General features: G+C 43.2%; 1 protein-coding gene across 1 annotated transcript in view; it reads left to right on the top strand.

The window, feature by feature from the left end:
* Nucleotides 1–447: 447 nt before the first annotated feature.
* LOC146622429 (nuclear factor of activated T-cells, cytoplasmic 1-like) overlaps nt 448–17,425 on the top strand; it is a 56,605-nt gene continuing 39,627 nt past the window's right edge. The window contains exons 1-4 of the mRNA XM_085366811.1: nt 448–547; nt 2,336–3,434; nt 5,307–5,466; nt 13,906–14,108. Coding sequence (XP_085222937.1) covers nt 448–547; nt 2,336–3,434; nt 5,307–5,466; nt 13,906–14,108 — 1,562 coding nt within the window. The remainder of the gene's footprint in view (nt 548–2,335; nt 3,435–5,306; nt 5,467–13,905; nt 14,109–17,425) is intronic.

Below are 17,425 nucleotides of genomic sequence, written 5' to 3'. Positions count from 1 at the left end.
TGCACTGCATTTTCAGCACATTGCAAACAACCGGGGAGGCACTGCCTCTTGTTAGTGACTCATTTTGATTTCTCTTTTACTCGCTTCACCCCAACAAAATCTGATCTGCTTTCCCAATTTTGTTATTCGGCAGTTGTGATGCGTGTCACCCGGAAAAGCCAAGTTTCAAGATCATGCAGCAAACAAGAGTGAAAGCCCTAGTGTGTTTGAGTGGGTGTTAGAAGAAGTGAAGTGTGCTGCAGCGCAGTGCACTGATCACACACATTCAAAAGGAAGGGGGGGAAAAAAACAGCCGCAACTGTAAGCAAAGTCAGTCAGGCCTGAACTGAGGAGGTGTGTCACAAGGGCTAGAGTGGGCAGGAGATTATCATCTGTTCAAACCAGAGAAAAAGAGCATCGGCGAAGACTGAGCTGAATGCTCACTCGCCCTTACTTTGAAAGACTACGATGAGTGGTGCAGAAATGAGTTTTCAGCATGAAGAGCAAGAGTTTGATTTCAACTACATTTTTGAGTACAGCCAAAGTGTCCAGAAGGAAGGGGAGAAAGGTGCGTACTGATCTGCTATTATGACATTGTAATTCTGTGAAGTAGGCTCTAAAGGGGTTTGACATTTAGCCTCTTCTAACCCCGTATAAAAAGTAACTTTTCCAAGTCTGTAGGTTTAGTGAATAAGTGTCTCTTATAGTTTTCAAAAGGACGACTTCAATTTAGTTTGGGTTTCTGTCACAATACATGCACATCTCCTGGAATACATGTCCTGCGCACGTAGTGTTACTACCTCTGAAAATAGACTCTCATAAGCTAATTTTACCTTGCCTACCCACATATTTTATGTTGTGTGACAGATCTGTCATTTCATGTGATACGCAGTATTGTGGTTAACAAATATCGAATGGTTCAGAGAGGGGAATGCCCTTTGCTGGGTTTCAGACTGAATGGTTTTATTTCTGTAGCTATTTTTACCCTCATTGACGTTATCAATAAAAGGCAGGCGTGAGGTTTACAACTGTTGACACAGCAGCCACCCGTGTCAAGGCTAACTGAAGAGGCATGCCTGCCTTCCAAGCTATCTGGGCTCTATATTGTTGCACTGGACGTGATTTCCTTGTGTACCTGCCTGCACTTGTCCTCTGTTTATGTGTGTACCGGTGGTGTATCTGTGTGTAGCGCAAAAGCAAACTCTCCTTGACTTAATCACATGCTCAGAGCGATGCGAGAGTGCTGTCAGTTTTCCACAGGGGAGGGCCTAATTCACTCAGTGAGTGATGCAATCAATCAAATAAAGCATCCATCAGTGCTGCTGGAGGAATTCCTGTAGAGTACATATGACAGCAGGGTGTGCCAAATAAAGCCTTAGATGAACTGATCAAACAAACAGAGTGGCTGCTCGACTTGCGACTACACAGCAGCCTCATACAGTAACCGCTTTGAGATGATTGCTAAGCTTCTCCAGATGTTTATAAAGAAGTGGGCTAGTCAGAATCTGAAAAACATACTGGAGAGATTTGTGTAGGGGTATTGTTCTTAAATGTGACCAGAGTTCTTAAATGTGACCAGTTCTAGAAATTACATTCCCTCGCAGTTAGGCTATAGTGTTCTCCAAAATTATGTTTAGTCATAGTGTGTTTCACAAATAAATTTTTTTCTTCAACGTGTTTTCTCAGTTTATTTTTTACCAAGAAGTTTTGCATTTATCCCTGTGGTATTTCAGAAGACTGGTTAACATTGCAAAACATGACAAATTCAATTCAATTTTATTTGTATAGCACCAAATCAAAACAACAGTCACCTCAAAGCTTTTAATATCATAAAGTAAAGACTCTGTAATAATAAAGAGAAATGCCAACAATCAGACAAACTCCTTTGAGCAAGCACTCGGCAACAGTGGGAAAAAAAAACTCCCTCTTTAGAGGAAGAAACCTCTGGGAGAAACAACAGTGACAACAGCAGCAGGGACAGACACAACTGAGAGGGAGCATGAATACATCAGAATTAGATTGTATAGACTGAAATGGAGGGGCTGAGGCAGAGGTGGCTTTGCAAAGTGACTCCACAGGCAGCTGCGACTTTATGCAAGATGAGGTAGTTTAAATAACATGTTCTATTTGAGATTTCCCAATAAGATGGGAATTAACTTAGCTATCCTCTGATATGGGCTGTTTGGCTTTGAGACCACTGAGCTTCACTCCAAGGCCTGCCAGAACTAATGCTATGCTTGTTTTAAAAATGCAATTTAGTTGTATGGGAATATCATTTTTTTACATTCTGAACTTTGCTCTGGAAAGTAACACATATTTGTGATTCTCTGTTTCTTAAATATACTTATTTTTTCAGATGCATACAGCTACACACCAAACGTCAGCCTGTCCCTTCCTCTGGGTATGGGCAGCCCCTGTCTGGCCACTCAGTACCATACCTTACAGTCCAGTCCAGTCATCTCAGTTTCCTCTTGCCACCAGACGGGATACAGCAGTGACAATCATGCAGCATCAGGTTATTATCTGCCGCACAGCTTGAGACCCAATGGTGCTCCAGCCCTGGAAAGCCCCCGCATTGAGATCACTGCCTACAGCCAGTACCCTGAGGATGAGGTTGAAGAGAGCAGCAGTGAGGACCACATTGTCAAACGGGGGGTCAACATTGTCACACTGACGCTCCCCAATGCAGAGGGGTACCGTGATCCCAGCTGCCTCAGCCCTGCCAGCAGCATTTCGTCACGCAGCTGCAACTCTGAGGCGTCATCCTATGAGTCAGGGTTCTATAACTACGACAACTCCCCGCAGAACTCCCCCTGGCAGTCCCCCTGTGTTTCTCCCCGAGGATCATCCATGCTTCTGTCATGCCCACATGCCAGTGGCCCCGCAGGGTCCCCTCACAATTCACCATCCACCTCCCCTCAAATTGGAGCCGTGGCTGAGGAAGGCTGGCCGGCACAACCTCGTGGCTCTAGACCAAACTCCCCTTCCTACAGTGGAGGTGGTGGAGGCGGTGGAGGCAGCGGTGGTAGCATGGGGAAGAGAAAGTACAGCTTCAACGGCACCTCCTACCATCAAACGCCCTGCTCACCCAACCAGTCAGCGACACCCTCTCCACATGGCTCCCCCAGGGTCAGCGTTACGGATGATAACTGGCTTGCCAACACCAACCAGTACACCAACTCTGCCATCGTGGCTGCAATCAATGCTCTAACCACAGATGGGGTGGTAGACATGGGGGAGGGAATCCCAGTCAAGACGCGGAAGACGATGCTGGACCACTCAGCCTCCATGAGTCTGAAGGTGGAACCTGGAGGCGAGGAGCTTGGTCCTGATGGAGAGCTCTGCCACGAGGACTACCCCTCCCGCCTGGCCCTCAAGAAGGAGAGCTACTGTGGGGGGTTCCTGGATGTGCCTCAGCACCCATACTCCTGGTCTAAACCCAAGCCTTACCTCAGGTAGGCTGAACCAGCTCCTGCTGTCTCAAATAAATTTAGTAATTCTCTATCAAGTACAGTCTAAATGTTCAGAAATTGAAATAGCCAGCAATTTAGCCAAAAGAAAATTGTCTATGTGTCTCTGCTTAAGACAGAATTATGATCCTAACGCTTGGTCTGAGGGTCAGGATTTTCTACATATTACAATTCATCACATTTCATCAATTCCATTTCTCCATTGTTCTCTTTTTCCCCACATTTATAATGTTTTTTATTTATTGTGAGGACAAGATGGTTTTAGTTTTCAATCTTCAAAAGGCAGAGATTCCAATTTACATGCCCTTCACTTCCAAAGGAGTTCCCTTTGAAGATCAGAACTATTTCATAAATCGTATTTCACATTGAGGAGTTGCCCAGCATGCATGTGCCGCCGTTGCCATCGCAACCCTCACACAAATATAACAACGAATACAGTCACACATGCACACACTCAGACAAATAGACTCTTGCACTGAACAATAGTATTGATTTTTGTCAATTGAGCAAAGCGGGTTTTTTTTCTTTTTGCTCCCTTGTGGCATTCCCCCCCCTTAAGCCAATAACACACTTTCCTGTCGGAAATCAAGTGTTTGATTAAGATACTGAGCAACAGGAAGCAATGGTGACAGGGCTGGCTGAAGGGGAAGCAGCCTGTGAGTTAATCAGCCGGCGCGCTCCACTGGTTTGTCGCGCCATCGGCCCATCTTTTCTCTGTGTAGCTAAAGTGATGTCATGCACTGAATAGGCAGATAAAGTCCTGCGGGGGGAAATCAGTTCATTTTGGGTCAACAAACAGCCCGCAAGTTCCACAAAGATGCCAGAGATTGGTTTCAGTCGAGCCACTCTTCAGGTCAGGGGTTTGCGTTTACCAGGCATCCGGCAAAGAGAAATATTGTCTTGCACATGTTTGTTTTGGTTTAGATATCTCCACGGTGTTCACATGGGAAGCTTTGACTCCCCATCAGGAGAACAATGATGTTGAAGGAGGCCAGCTGTAGCTCTGAGAAAGAGATATCATGCTCCCAGGCAAGGTGTGTGGCTGACCTTGTTCCATAACACCATTGTCTTCAACACCAGCTTTTTGTATTTTAGAATTTTACAGTTATCAATTTAAAATTGAATTAGATAGATAGATAGATAGATAGATAGATAGATACGTACGTGTGTGTGTGTTAAAAAAGCTGCCTGACTGCCAGGCAGTGAGAGATTTGTTTTTGTGCCCCAGAACTGTCTTTCCTCCCACTGTCACTTTCTTAACTCGCTGCGTCTTTTTCCACCTGCCACACCATAATGCAAAACATGCCGCGCTCTAACCGGGGCACATTTGTCTCTCATTTATTTTTCACAAAAAGAAAGAAAAAACAAAGGGGGAAAGCGGGGGCCACTAATTATTACCCAGACCCAAGGAATTACACGCAGTCGGGGGATGACTTCAATTGATTAGATTAGAGACCATGATGAAATGGAGAGGGCTCAAGCCAGTTGGATTACAACAAAGTGTCCCAATTTCAGGCTAATTTAAAGCAAGTTTAGTTTAGATTCAGACTTCTGGATCCTTGGAGGAAAAAAAAATATGGTAGTTCATACTTTGGCAAATTAGATGAAAACCAAAATAGAGATGTACATAAAAAGACAATCATTTGCCATATGTCTTCATTTATTTGTTCCAAGCAAAGTGGAAACGTATAACTCACTGTTCTTTCAGGAAAGAAAAAGCCAGACACTGGGGGTTTTAGCCCAGAAAGGCAAAATCTTTGGACCGTGTAAATGTGAATTCACTATCCTGTTGAAAGGTGGGAATGATACATAGTGTTATTCTCACCTAATAACAATCAATGTGTCATGTAATTACAGCCCATCTTTGCCAGCACTTGACTGGCAGCTTCCATCCTGCTCCGGCCCTTACAACCTACAGATAGAAGTGCAGCCAAAGTCCCACCACAGGGCCCATTATGAGACTGAGGGGAGCCGAGGAGCCGTGAAGGCCTTGTCTGGAGGACACCCTGTGGTACAGGTATGCTGCCAGCACTAATGTTCAAACAACAAATGCTGCTGCTGTGCACTTTTGCATTTACCCAGAGACAAAGTTAGCTTTGTAGTTTTAGACTGTGCAATAATTTGCTGTCATTACAGCATGAGAGGTAACAAGTGCATGCTGATTAACAGCAGTTTTCTATCCAACGCCAATCTGGTGACATGAACGTCTGGCTGTTGCTTATTTTATGACAGCATGTAGTCACAGAGCAAAGTCAACACAGCCCTGACATTTCTTTCATTAGTCACAACGTTGATGTTCGTTTGCTTTTTTTTTTCTCTCTCTCGACGAAATCAGATTTGGTTGGTTAGACTGTGTTTAAATACAAACTACTGTATGCGACTGCTGCTCAAACCATCCAGAAATGATTAGCTACAGTAATCTTTTAATGCTGTTTTTGGCAAATCAGATTCCAAATATTGGAATAATGAGTGTGATTTGAGCACAGTGCCTCTATCTGTTAAGATTAAAATGGATCTATTATGATGACTTTCAGCTCTAGCCACTACTAAAATGGATTTGCAAGATTCACAGGCAGTGAACCCTGGTACGGCCCCCCAGTTTACTCAGTATATGAATCAAGCTGTTTTAGCTAACTTCCCTCTGCTTTTGAGCTCTCTTACCTCCCATTTGCTGCTTTGAAGAGCAGATGGATGGAGTTTCTGCACTTACAGATCATTTTATATGTCATTACACAACCAAAGATTATAAAATGGCATTACAGATGAGGTCACTCTATTCTACACACAAACCACATGCACAGAGATAAAAAAAATAAAAATTAAATTTGTCTAACTAGTCAGCTAGCTTAAAAAAATGCAGGCCTTTCTTGTAACTTCTGACAGCAGCTGTGCAGCACTTGCACACTGCAGGCGGTATATCTCAGCATTTTCTTGTATGCTGCGTTTTTAAATGTTCCCTAAAGCTGACAGTGAATCTGCTGCTGTAATAAGTCACTCTGACCAGCAGCAGTGCATGCTGACTGGAGGAGAAGCGTTGCCCCTCGCTATTGTATTTGGCAAACACTTAAGGAGCACACGTCAGTCTCACCAGCGGCACAGCACAGAGCTCCTTTCTCAGCTCCGCTGTCATCACGCTGTGCTGACATCTCAGTTTACACAAGGTGGGGATTTAGTCGTGTGTGCATGTCCTTAAGGTAAACTTGTCTTTAAATGCAAATAAGCTGCTTCAAACTGTATCTATCCTACTAACTATATGAATATTTGCTGGCTCTGTCAGAGAAGGGATTGAATGGTTTTAGATGGCAGATAGCCTGCTTTCCATGCAGCTAGACTCTGCAAGCCTAAAAAAACACACACAAAAAGTTCCTGGAACTATAAAGTTTAATTGGTGGTCCATCCTTAGCTTTAAATGTTGTTAGCGCCGCAGCTATTTTGTAAATAGATGTTGTCAGCACACCCTGGTCTGCACAATGTCAAATGCATTTGACAGCTGTTGGCCAAAGTTGTGTTATAAAGACGCCTGTCAACCTGCAGGTTTTTTCTGTAAATACAGGTAATTATTCCCCTTCTTTACAAGCCTTTGAATATCAACATGCAGGTGAATCAACACTTTACCCCTCACAGTTCACTGTGCTACAGTAAGAGGCCCAGCAGACTCAGGCTCGTTTTGATTTTAGGTCACGTCAATTTCTGACTTGCTCTCTCTCTCGGGGGCCGAATAGGAACTCATAAATAACACTCCTGAGTGTCTTTACACGTGGCCCTGTCAATATTCACGCTCATGATTTGATTCTGTTATTTAAAATCGCCCATTTAGCGCCAACATTCTGAGGATATTCCCAACCCTCGCTGAGCGCCCTGACCAAATATTATATGAAAATACGATGACAGATGCTTTTCCATCACACCTGCTTGCTTGCTCACATACCTCACATTTTCTTTTCTTGGTGAGGAGTGATTTATGACCCCGATATTGCCTGTGCAGTCAATTGGGATATCTTGAGGGTTTCATAACAGTGGAAACCACTCCGAGCATGGCAGTTGGCAGGAAGATGAATCTATGAGGATTAGGCAATCATGTGTACATGCTGGAGGGTAAAGGATAGAAGAAAAATGTGGTGTTTTTTTTTGTTTGTTTTTTTGAAAACCTGACTTTTTCACTCCTAGGCACTCCCTTTGTCTTTGTTGTGGTGATGTGAAGAAATTGTGTTGTTACAATCTCGGAGGATAGGGCGCGTGGTGTAGTCCCCAGTGCCCTGAGGTAATGAGTGGCAGGCACTGGATGGGTGAAGTGCAGTCAAGGAGAATGAGTCAATAATGACACAAGGGCACGAGTGTAGGAAGAAGCTAAGGCAGTGTGTGTGTGTGTGTGTGTGTGTGTGTGTGTGTGTGTGTGTGTGTGTGTTCTTCATGATTCTTGAGACTGGAGAGAAGGAAAGAGAAGGGGCAGAGGGAGTCACCAGGCAGCTGTGGCTTGGCTTGCCTGCCCCAAGAGATGCTCTGTATCCTGCTGATTAGGACCTGAGTAGCCCTGAGGTTGGCTAAGCATGACAGTGGTGCACGGGAGTCAGTACCCATCACCCACCTCCTCTTTCCATGCACCGGTGCCTCTCTGCCTCCCTGGTGGGCCCGAGGCTGTCACTCCCTGTGAACCGTTCATCCTTCAACCATCTCCCAAATCCACACCAGCAGGCCTACCTCGGTTAAAACCCAGCCATCTACAACTCTATTGTTTTTTTAGGTCATGGATGATCAGACACACGTGCTATGAGCAATCGTGACATGTGTGTTGGAAAGCAGTTCTGGATGAACCCCCCACCCAAAAAAAAGAAAAGAGAAAACAGCAAGATGATGAAAAACATACAGGGATACACAGGTTCCACACTGACAAAGTACTCCGTAGAGAGTGGCTAATATACAGTGAAACCAAGGCGCTCATGTGCACATTTACTGCTGTCTTGTTTTTCCTTGACACACAAAGGTGTTTATGTGATGGGTGGTTGCACAGAGAATGGAAGGTCTTTGCTCCAGTCATACGCCAATGAAAACCCTGGCTTACCATGACTCCCTAGCCTTTCACCATTTGCACCAACTCGTCTCATCAATTTCCATTCCAAATCAAGGTCATCTATTCTCAAGTCAGACACCAACCCTACCTCCTCTCCTCTGCATCTCCAGCCTTTTAACCCCCTCTCTCATCACCAGTCCACTCTGTGACCCCCGCTGCTGCTTTTCCACTTTACTTACTGCATCAGACCACAACACCATTAAGGGGATCTAGGGTACTCTAACAGTTCCTCTCACACTCTTCCAGACTCTCCCCCTTGCTTTACCACAGCTGTGTTTAATGTCTGACGCCGTGCTCAGGAAAAACCAACAACCTGGTCTACCTTTACTTAAAATATAACCGCAACACTGATTTATTTGGTTGTTTGTTTCTTCTTTTAACTGAGCAGACCATTTAAAAAAGACAACTGCAATTGTAAAGTTTTCATTGACAATAGAGTGACCGATCTAACATGAGTTCAGATCAAGATGTTGCAACAGCTTTCAAGTTCAACCACAGACAGGAAAACAGACATCCGCCAGGCCCTTGGTAACAGCAAACAACACCTGTGAAGAATTAAACCTGTCCTGCAGCACACAGAGCAGAATTGCTTATGGCTAATTCATATAGGATAATCACTGGCCTGTAAGGCTTTCACCCCCCACACACATACATGCACTTTCTCATTAAGTTTAAAGCAGTAACACACATGTGTAATTTCAGGATGTGGCCATCATCCTTATTAACGTGTGCGTGACTTAATACTCATCTCTCTTCCTCTGCAACTTTATGTAATGCACATCAAATTTGCAGTATATTTCCGCCATGATGACATGAAAGACTTAAGCAAACACGTGCTCGGGTTTTTCGCATGTGCGGTTTCACCTTGGGATCTGGTCCTTGCTGGCTGCGTAATGTCTCGAAAGAAGAACACCCTGATCTACAGCACTCCATACTGTAGCTGCTAATTGCTCATTAAATCTACCGCCGCCTTATGTTTGATATTCAAAAGGATTGGTGTACCCTGTAGTGCTGTTAGAGCTTAGTCAAGGCTATTATTTGCTGCCCAAAGGGGCATTTATGCCACTCTCAAATTGTGGTTCTCCATCTGCGGGGTTTCCCTTACACTGGTATTGGGCTGCCACTAATTACAAGTTAATAACAAGTGGAAAAAGTTGAGGTTATGTGTACATCGTTTTCACTGGTTTGAGGTGACAACCAAACCGCAGATTTATGAGGTAAGATAAGAGTGGGTAATCTGGCTACTTAGGGGCATAGCAGTGATCTATGCTTCATCCTGCACAAATTTTCTGTAGGCTTTAATGATGGGTCTTATGAATGGCTGATAAAATCAAAATTTAAAACAATGTTATTTGACATAAAATTTGGACCTTTAGTAGTCTAGACATGGGCCTGTGCTCAAAGCTACACCCTCAATACTCGAAGTATTAGTAAAGAAAATAAAAACTTTAAAGGATATAGCTGTTTGGTTGCTTATAAAAGTTGCAGCATGTGAAGCCATGGAAACAGTGCACATTAAAGGATTGCATATGTTGCGTTATGCATTCAATATGAGACACGGGAGACATTAGAGGGTCAGGGGGGCGATGAAGTAAAGTCTGGAAGGAGAGACAGCGTGGATGAGTGTACGTCTAATTGGGTACAGCAAAGGCTGGCTGGTGTGAGTGTGTCAGCACTTGACAGAGAGGAGAGCGTGATAATGGGAAAAAGCCTGCATCTGCTGTTGTAGTTCTCCTCCCCCCTCAACCCCTCCTCTGCTGCTTCCAGTTGTCTTCTCCCTCTCCCCCCCGATTCTCTGCGCCACGTGGACTTCTACGAGTCATGACATTTCTCCAGGCGGTGATGAAATCACCGCAGAGGGATAGAAGGCAGCCTTCACTGCGGGGCCTGTGAAGTGTATTCACACTCAATTTCTAGCCAGGCCAGACAAATCTAATTTACCACCAAGTCATTATTAAACTTTAAATGTTCAAATCCCCACTTTGAATGGTTGCAGCAGCATTAAGAATGTCACTTTTACTAAAGAAGCTGAAGGATAAAATCCACTGTGAAAAATACATTATATTTATTGGAATAAAAACACCCTCTGTCGCTATTTGATCACATGTGACTTTCATTGAGTGAAGCAAATAAGAAAATGGGGGGGGAAGAAAGAAAAGAAATAAACTGGGGCTGTCTCCCAAGGACTAAAGCTTTCTGTATTGCTGATGGAGCTGAGAAGACCCAAAGGCAGATGGGAGTTGAATGGCGGTGAGCACCCAGAATGTGCCCTCCTCTTCTCTATTTATCATCACAACTGACCTAGACAATACAGCTGCACACTATTATGCAGTTAATGCCTCAGCTGCCATGGTCGCGATGTTTTACTTGAGCGTCAGCTCTCAGAAATAGGTTCATACAACAAGCTGACACAGTGGCAAAAGCTGGCACCGGGAACAACTGCCTCAATGTAAGACTGGTTTCAGTGAATGATCTCAAAATAAACATGTAGTGAGCGTTCAGCCCGATGGGCCATATTTTACAGCAAGAAGAAGCTCATCTGGTCAAAATTAGTGTCTCTCTCACAGACAGCGTCAGACACAAATGCAAAGCTGAGGTCGCAGGTGTTTAAGTTCTGTCTACACAGTCTTGACTCCCCCTGTCTTAATTCCCACTTTGAGAATAAAATGAAGAAGTGAATTTTTCACTGTGCGTGTGGCGTGCAGTTGAGGGAGCATCGCAGGAGTTTAGCAGAGGTGAAGGAGTGGGATGGGGGGAGACTGTAGCGAGAGGGTCAGGGGAGCACATATGGTAAAGGAATTGAGTGAGGTCGCTCAGGGGGGATCACGCTGCCTTCGTTTGCTGCTGGGAAGAGCAGCGTCACCACGAGGACTACCTGACCTCATTAATCACATCCTCCTCTTGAGCGAGGATGCCGCCGCCATTGCCGTGCGCTACAGCAGGATGAGAGGAGCGAGAACCTCCTCTACCTCCCGCTTCTTTTGTGGCCCTCGCCACGTGGCGGCTGAGGTAATGTTTTGGAGGTCAAAGAGAAATCCAAAGAAGTCCATTGCCGCAGATGACACGGGTTTGTAGTGCAACTGCCAGCGTTTTATTAAATCACAAGGCAACGTCATGCAATTTAACGCTCCGATGTTTCAGATTTGTACCTCATGCTCCACCGTGGCCCTCCTCTGATTCAATGCGCCCGTAACTGGTAGCATGTGTGGCTATGGATAATTACTTCTGGTGACACCATAAGTAAAATATAACAAGGGAACAGCGTCTGCCGGTGAGATCACTCTATAGATGAAGTGGTCCCTTGAGATGCCAAGACTTCAAGAAGCTCCTGACCTTGGCCTAACTCACTGATGACTAGCATGTGTGACTAGCTCCAGGTCAAGACAGCTGCTAGAGACACTATGGGGAGCTCAAGAGAAAAAATATGATGGTTGGAACTGGAGATGAATGACAGCCTTAGTCTTACCACTCCCTCCGCACTCCCTCGATATCTGAATCAAAGACCAAGCCAGATAACCGCCAGTGCTTAGGTTATTGAAGCATATGGATATATAATCTATTCCCGTGACTGGTCATATTCTATACCTATTCAAGATAATTAATAATGAAAATTGTGTAACAGAGACCACAAAGAGCACATCCTCTGCCTTGTCTTGCATCCAGCAGAGCTGTCATCAAGTGCCGACCAAGGCCATTTAATCCTTGTCGTTATTATGAGACCAAATGACTTTTGATACTGTATCCAGACAAATCTGCTCTCAAATCAAAGGCCCTAGGTGTCGATGACACTGTGGTACTAATTTCCACAGACACCCAATCAGGTTCAGAATAACTTTCCAGTCTTATACCAGTCTTGCTCTTCTTTACACCCCCCCCCCCCCCACCCCCCCAATTCCTGCCTGCCCTCTCAAAGGTAATTATAAACCCATTAATCAGATTATGTCATAGGTTACATGTGGTCTTCATTTCATTGTATGACTCAGTCTGTTAGATAAACAACAGGGGTCTTTTATTCCATTTGACGTTACCACTGTTTTCACTCGGATGGAGCTCAAACAAAATTGGTCTGAAGCGGTGCGCTGGAGTAATTGACCAATTTGTGGGATTTTTCAGATGGTCATGGCTTGTTGAGCCTTGGTCTTAAGTAACTGATCCCTCACAGTAAACGTCACATGCGGTCAAGTAGCCACCTGGGTGGATCTGTGGAGGTCCACCCGATCAGAAGTTAGGCTTTTTGGGGTTTTATGTATACCAGATGGATTCAGCGGCTTCTTGATAGTGTTTAGGTTTGGAGAGATTTCTAAGCCATAGGAACAATTTGCATTACAAAGAGAAACTATATCCTGGGAGGTCTTTGGTGTTAAGACTCGGCCACGCCAGAAATAACTTGGTTAGTGGGTTATTCTGGTCAGAAATCATTCACAAAGTATCAGTTGCCCTTCACCACATCTTGGAATTTAAAGCATTCCCTGCATTTGGATGTTTTTGAGCCATTACACACTTGGTTAAATGATCGAATGATGTTACTTTAGACACAGACAGAAAATTATACTGGGACATTGAATTTAAATTGGCAGTTACAGTTTATATTTGAAGTACATTTGAACCCAAATTCAACAGTGTGCACAGGCATGGATTATTTTTCCTTTTTTTGAAGATTTGATCTTTTTATTAGCTAAGCAGTAGCGGCTAATGGCAGGCTGCTAGAGGAAGTGGTAGTTGTTTGAAGTGGTGGTTCTGATACAGGAGTCTCTTTCATCACAGTGGGACACAGTCTGCGCTCTTTAATGGAAATCATAATGCATGTTCATAACTGCCCAAAGGTAAAGGGGGGGGCTGGAGCACGTCTGCACTCCCTGCTTCATGAGCATTCAGGCGTAAAGTTTTAATAAGTTTAATAGCTAACTGTGTGTTGATAATCATCACAGAAAAACCATTGATTTGTACTGTTTATTTATTTATTTTGAACAGTTTAAGTAAGAGTTTGAGTTTTGATTTCATCTATTTGATGCCCTCCGTTATACTGGAAACATTTTCCCAGTCATCTCCTTAAGTATCAGCTGTGAAACTTTTATCAGTCTTTGTCTCTGTGTTTCCTGCTCAAACACCCAGAAACAATAAAAAATCTTTTGATTTCTCTTCCTAAAGGAATGTAGAAAAGAACAGCAGACCACTGAGAGAGAGCCTCCAATCCAACCAGAAAAAAACAAACAATGAAAAAGAGCTCATGTTCACAGCTCTTCTGCCTGGTCAAAGCTATCAATAAAGGTTCCTTTAACAGTTGCTAATGTGCGTCCAGTCTCGATTTCCTAAATGAGGGGTTGCCTGAGATGGAGGTCTTAAAACCTGATGTTGCCTCTTACCTGGGTCTCTTTGTTCTCTTGCCAGCTTTATGGCTACATGGAAAGCGAGCCGCTCACCCTGCAGCTGTTCATAGGGACCGCAGACGACCGCCTCCTGCGACCACATGCCTTCTACCAGGTCCACCGCATCACGGGCAAAACCGTCTCCACCGCCAGCCATGAAGTCATGCAATCCAACACCAAAATTCTGGAGATCCCTCTGCTGCCTGAGAATAACATGAGAGCTATGTGAGTGCTATCCACGCTTTCTTCCATTAACTTCAAAACACAAGCAGAAATGTGCACAATCTCTTTCTTTCTGCACCTTTCTCTTTGTTATGTCTCTATAGGATGAGAATGCTTATTGATAAATATTCTTGAGCTTTCACTTCAAAACAGGCCTTCAAATTTGAGTTCCATGCTTTTACCCCAAGAGATGCACAAACGTTAAAGAAAAAGCAAGCGCCGAGTTCATGGGTGCTTTAATTCGGCCCAGTGTGAATATGGCCAGTTTGAGGCTTGCACTTGGAGTGCCGTGATCCACCAGAATAATGCGGTCCCGTTACACTTGGCTTGGTCAACATATTCCACCGAGACAAATATATGAGGCGAGTTAGAACATCCCAACTGAACTAACAAGTCTGGTGAAAAGAATGATTTGGGCTTGGAGGGCAATTAGTCACATTCATGTAGCCTGCAGTACCCAAAGCAAACAATAACTTTATTGGCCTGTTTGTATTAAGACCATAACTGCCAATTCTGATACCAATTTAGCAATGTCAACTGATTACTACTAAAATAAACAAATTTAAAATTAGAAATGTATTTTGTATTGTTAGTTTTGTATTTTCAATTGTTCCTTGACCAGCTGGCTGGCGTGCACAATGAAAAAACAAAACAAAAAAACAACAAAATGGATCCAACCATCATGGAAGCCACTTTATGCACACCTGTGTTTTTCTAATGGGTCAGAAAGTCTTCTGAAAAATCGACATCATCATTTGCTGGACAGCAGTGGCCGTCTACTGCACCATAACCAAACAGAAACTTCTGAAACAGAGCTATGTCAGTGTCATTCGTGAAGCAGCTGGCGCAACAGTAGTCTTTCACTTTAATGAATGAAACTCGTAGATCTGCTCTGTAAAGTTTAAGTTAGGCCGGTCATCTTATATTTTAGTCATTTTATACCGTAAAAAGTTCATAAAATGGTTTATTTTTATGAAATTAAACTGGACATACATAATTTCATGTGTCACATATCACATATGTCACATAAACAGTGTAGCCAAGAGATAAAAAACAAATAGCTTTTTTTAAATGACAAAAAGTGTCATAAGTGTCTGACCTCAATGTTCAGACTCAAGGACAAAGTTTTGCTGTACTTGCCTACTAAGTCCACGAGGTTTTGGGGCAACACAGGATTTCTAGAGAAAGTCTGGAGGCTGTTAAATAAAAAAGATGGATAAAGAACTAATCTTGACACTGAAGGGGAAAAGATAGGCCTAATCTAACATTGGTAAATAATAGAAAGTTGTTTGCTTTAGCATGGTGGCATGATGATGATTCATCACATCTGATCAAAAGTTTCAAACCCAAAATAGTGTGAAACATGTTTCAGAGTCAAGTCAAAATAAAGTAAGAGAGGGTTTAGTGATTCGGACTTACAGTGGAGACCAGGATTAAGTCTTTGTCACCGAGCTGCTGGATGATACGAGCAAGGCAAGTTTAAACAGTTTACTGCAGGTAACTTCTACCATCTGTACTGATTAACATAAAAACGGGGACCACTGTCTAAAATTCTGTGCTGCAGGTGGACCAAATTTACAGCTTAACTCAGCATAGAAGAAGCACTGAATGAAACAAAAAAAAACTAATCACCTATTTATTCATAGCATTAAAAAATCGATGTTTTTGATGTAGTTTTACATGTAAACTTGCTCCATCTAAAGGAGCAGAGCATCTGTTTTCTAGGGCTGAAAAGTCAGGCTCGGGTTCTGTCTTCCTCCCTCTAGACTTTCAGTAAGCCAACGGCTCTGCTCTGCAGTGTATCCAGGCAGTAGCTCCTGTCCTGGGGCTCCGTTTAGACTAGGCAGCAGTGAATTTATTGGACTGTGGCCCAGAGCTGTGTGTTGTTGGTAAAGCTACTGTATCTTAGCACAGGTTACATAAGGCAATTACCTCTTACTGTTTATTCGTCACCATTTAGACTTTAAGTGCGTATGTGTTTTTAAATGAAAAGCATATAGGTGATGCATCTCTATGACACAGGTTCATGTTTGTATAAATGTTGGGGATCATGAAGATTTATGGGACATGAGAGTTTCCTGACCGGACAGTGGCCTTCTTTGGCGAAGTGTAGATGATTTTAATATTTGTATTACATTACAATATCATTTCCAACAATACCTCAATATCCTTCATATTGTAGCATATTAAAGCATACTGTTGGCCTGTTTTGCTTAATGTGTCCCCTAGGCTATGATTTTATACCAAACCAAACATTCAAGAGGAAGTTTTTTTTTCTCTCTTTTTATCGTCAGCGCACAAGAAGAGGAGTTAACGTTTTGTATTTCTTCCTGACTATCTAAACAGTGAAAGATGGAGAAAAGTCTTTAACTTTCTCTCTCCACCAAGCTGTTAAAAAGTTGCCTTGATAATGCAGAATCCATCTCGCTGTGCACACGCCAGCTATCATTTGTGTGGGATGCAGACACTCAAGAACTGCAGTCAAACTTTCAGAAAGCTTCAATCTGTTTTTTTTCCCTTTCCGCTTCTAAGATGTTTTATCTTCAAGCACACCAACCACCTCTGCAGATTCTAACTACTATAACCTAATAAGCGAGAAAGCATTCATAAGAGGATGACGGTTATGACTAGAGTAACTTTATTATGCCCATCATCTTGCTCTTGTTTAAAACCACAGACTGGTGGCATATTAGTAGAAAGCTGTGAAACCTTGACTCGTATGCTGAGTGGATCTGTGGTGGTTTTCATATGCTGTCATTTGGTCATCTTGTCTGCTAAAAGGGAATGGTTCATTTGAGTGATCGCCTTTAATTCTATAATGCAGTGTTTTTCTCCTGATGAAAATGGTGCGTTTAACATCCCAGTCGCTGGTAGATAAGGGCTCACTGAATAGTTTGATGAGCTTGAAACTGATTTAGGTCGTATGCTACAGCTTTTTTATTTATTTTTTGCTGTCACTACATCTTGACCTAGTTGCAGATGTGGATCTAGTAAATTTGGGCAAAACATCAAGTTTGTATGTTGATAATCCCTGTGGAATTGTAGGCTATGACTAATACCTGCAGTCCCTCCGCTCTTTCCTACCATGCTATCTGCAACCACTGCAGGATTTTTCATAGAAACAAGGTTTCTACTGCCACAAGGGTTTGTTTAAAATCCAAAAGATTTGGTTTAACATATTTTAACTCTGTCTAATATGTTTGGGTTCGTTATCTTCTTTTTCCTCAGTGTCAGTCGATCATTTCATCTAGATTTCCATAGGTTGGTTAGCAGACATACGGCATCCTAAGTTTCTGATAGTGCCAAATTGTCATCATATG

This window comes from Diplotaxodon limnothrissa, linkage group LG11 (assembly GCF_057381915.1).
Source record: "Diplotaxodon limnothrissa isolate DT_005_m linkage group LG11, D_limnothrissa_male_GT1.1, whole genome shotgun sequence".
Taxonomy (NCBI): Eukaryota; Metazoa; Chordata; class Actinopteri; order Cichliformes; family Cichlidae; genus Diplotaxodon; species Diplotaxodon limnothrissa.
The sequence above is the reverse complement of the archived record's forward strand: the minus strand, read 5'-3'. Positions and strand labels throughout refer to the sequence as shown.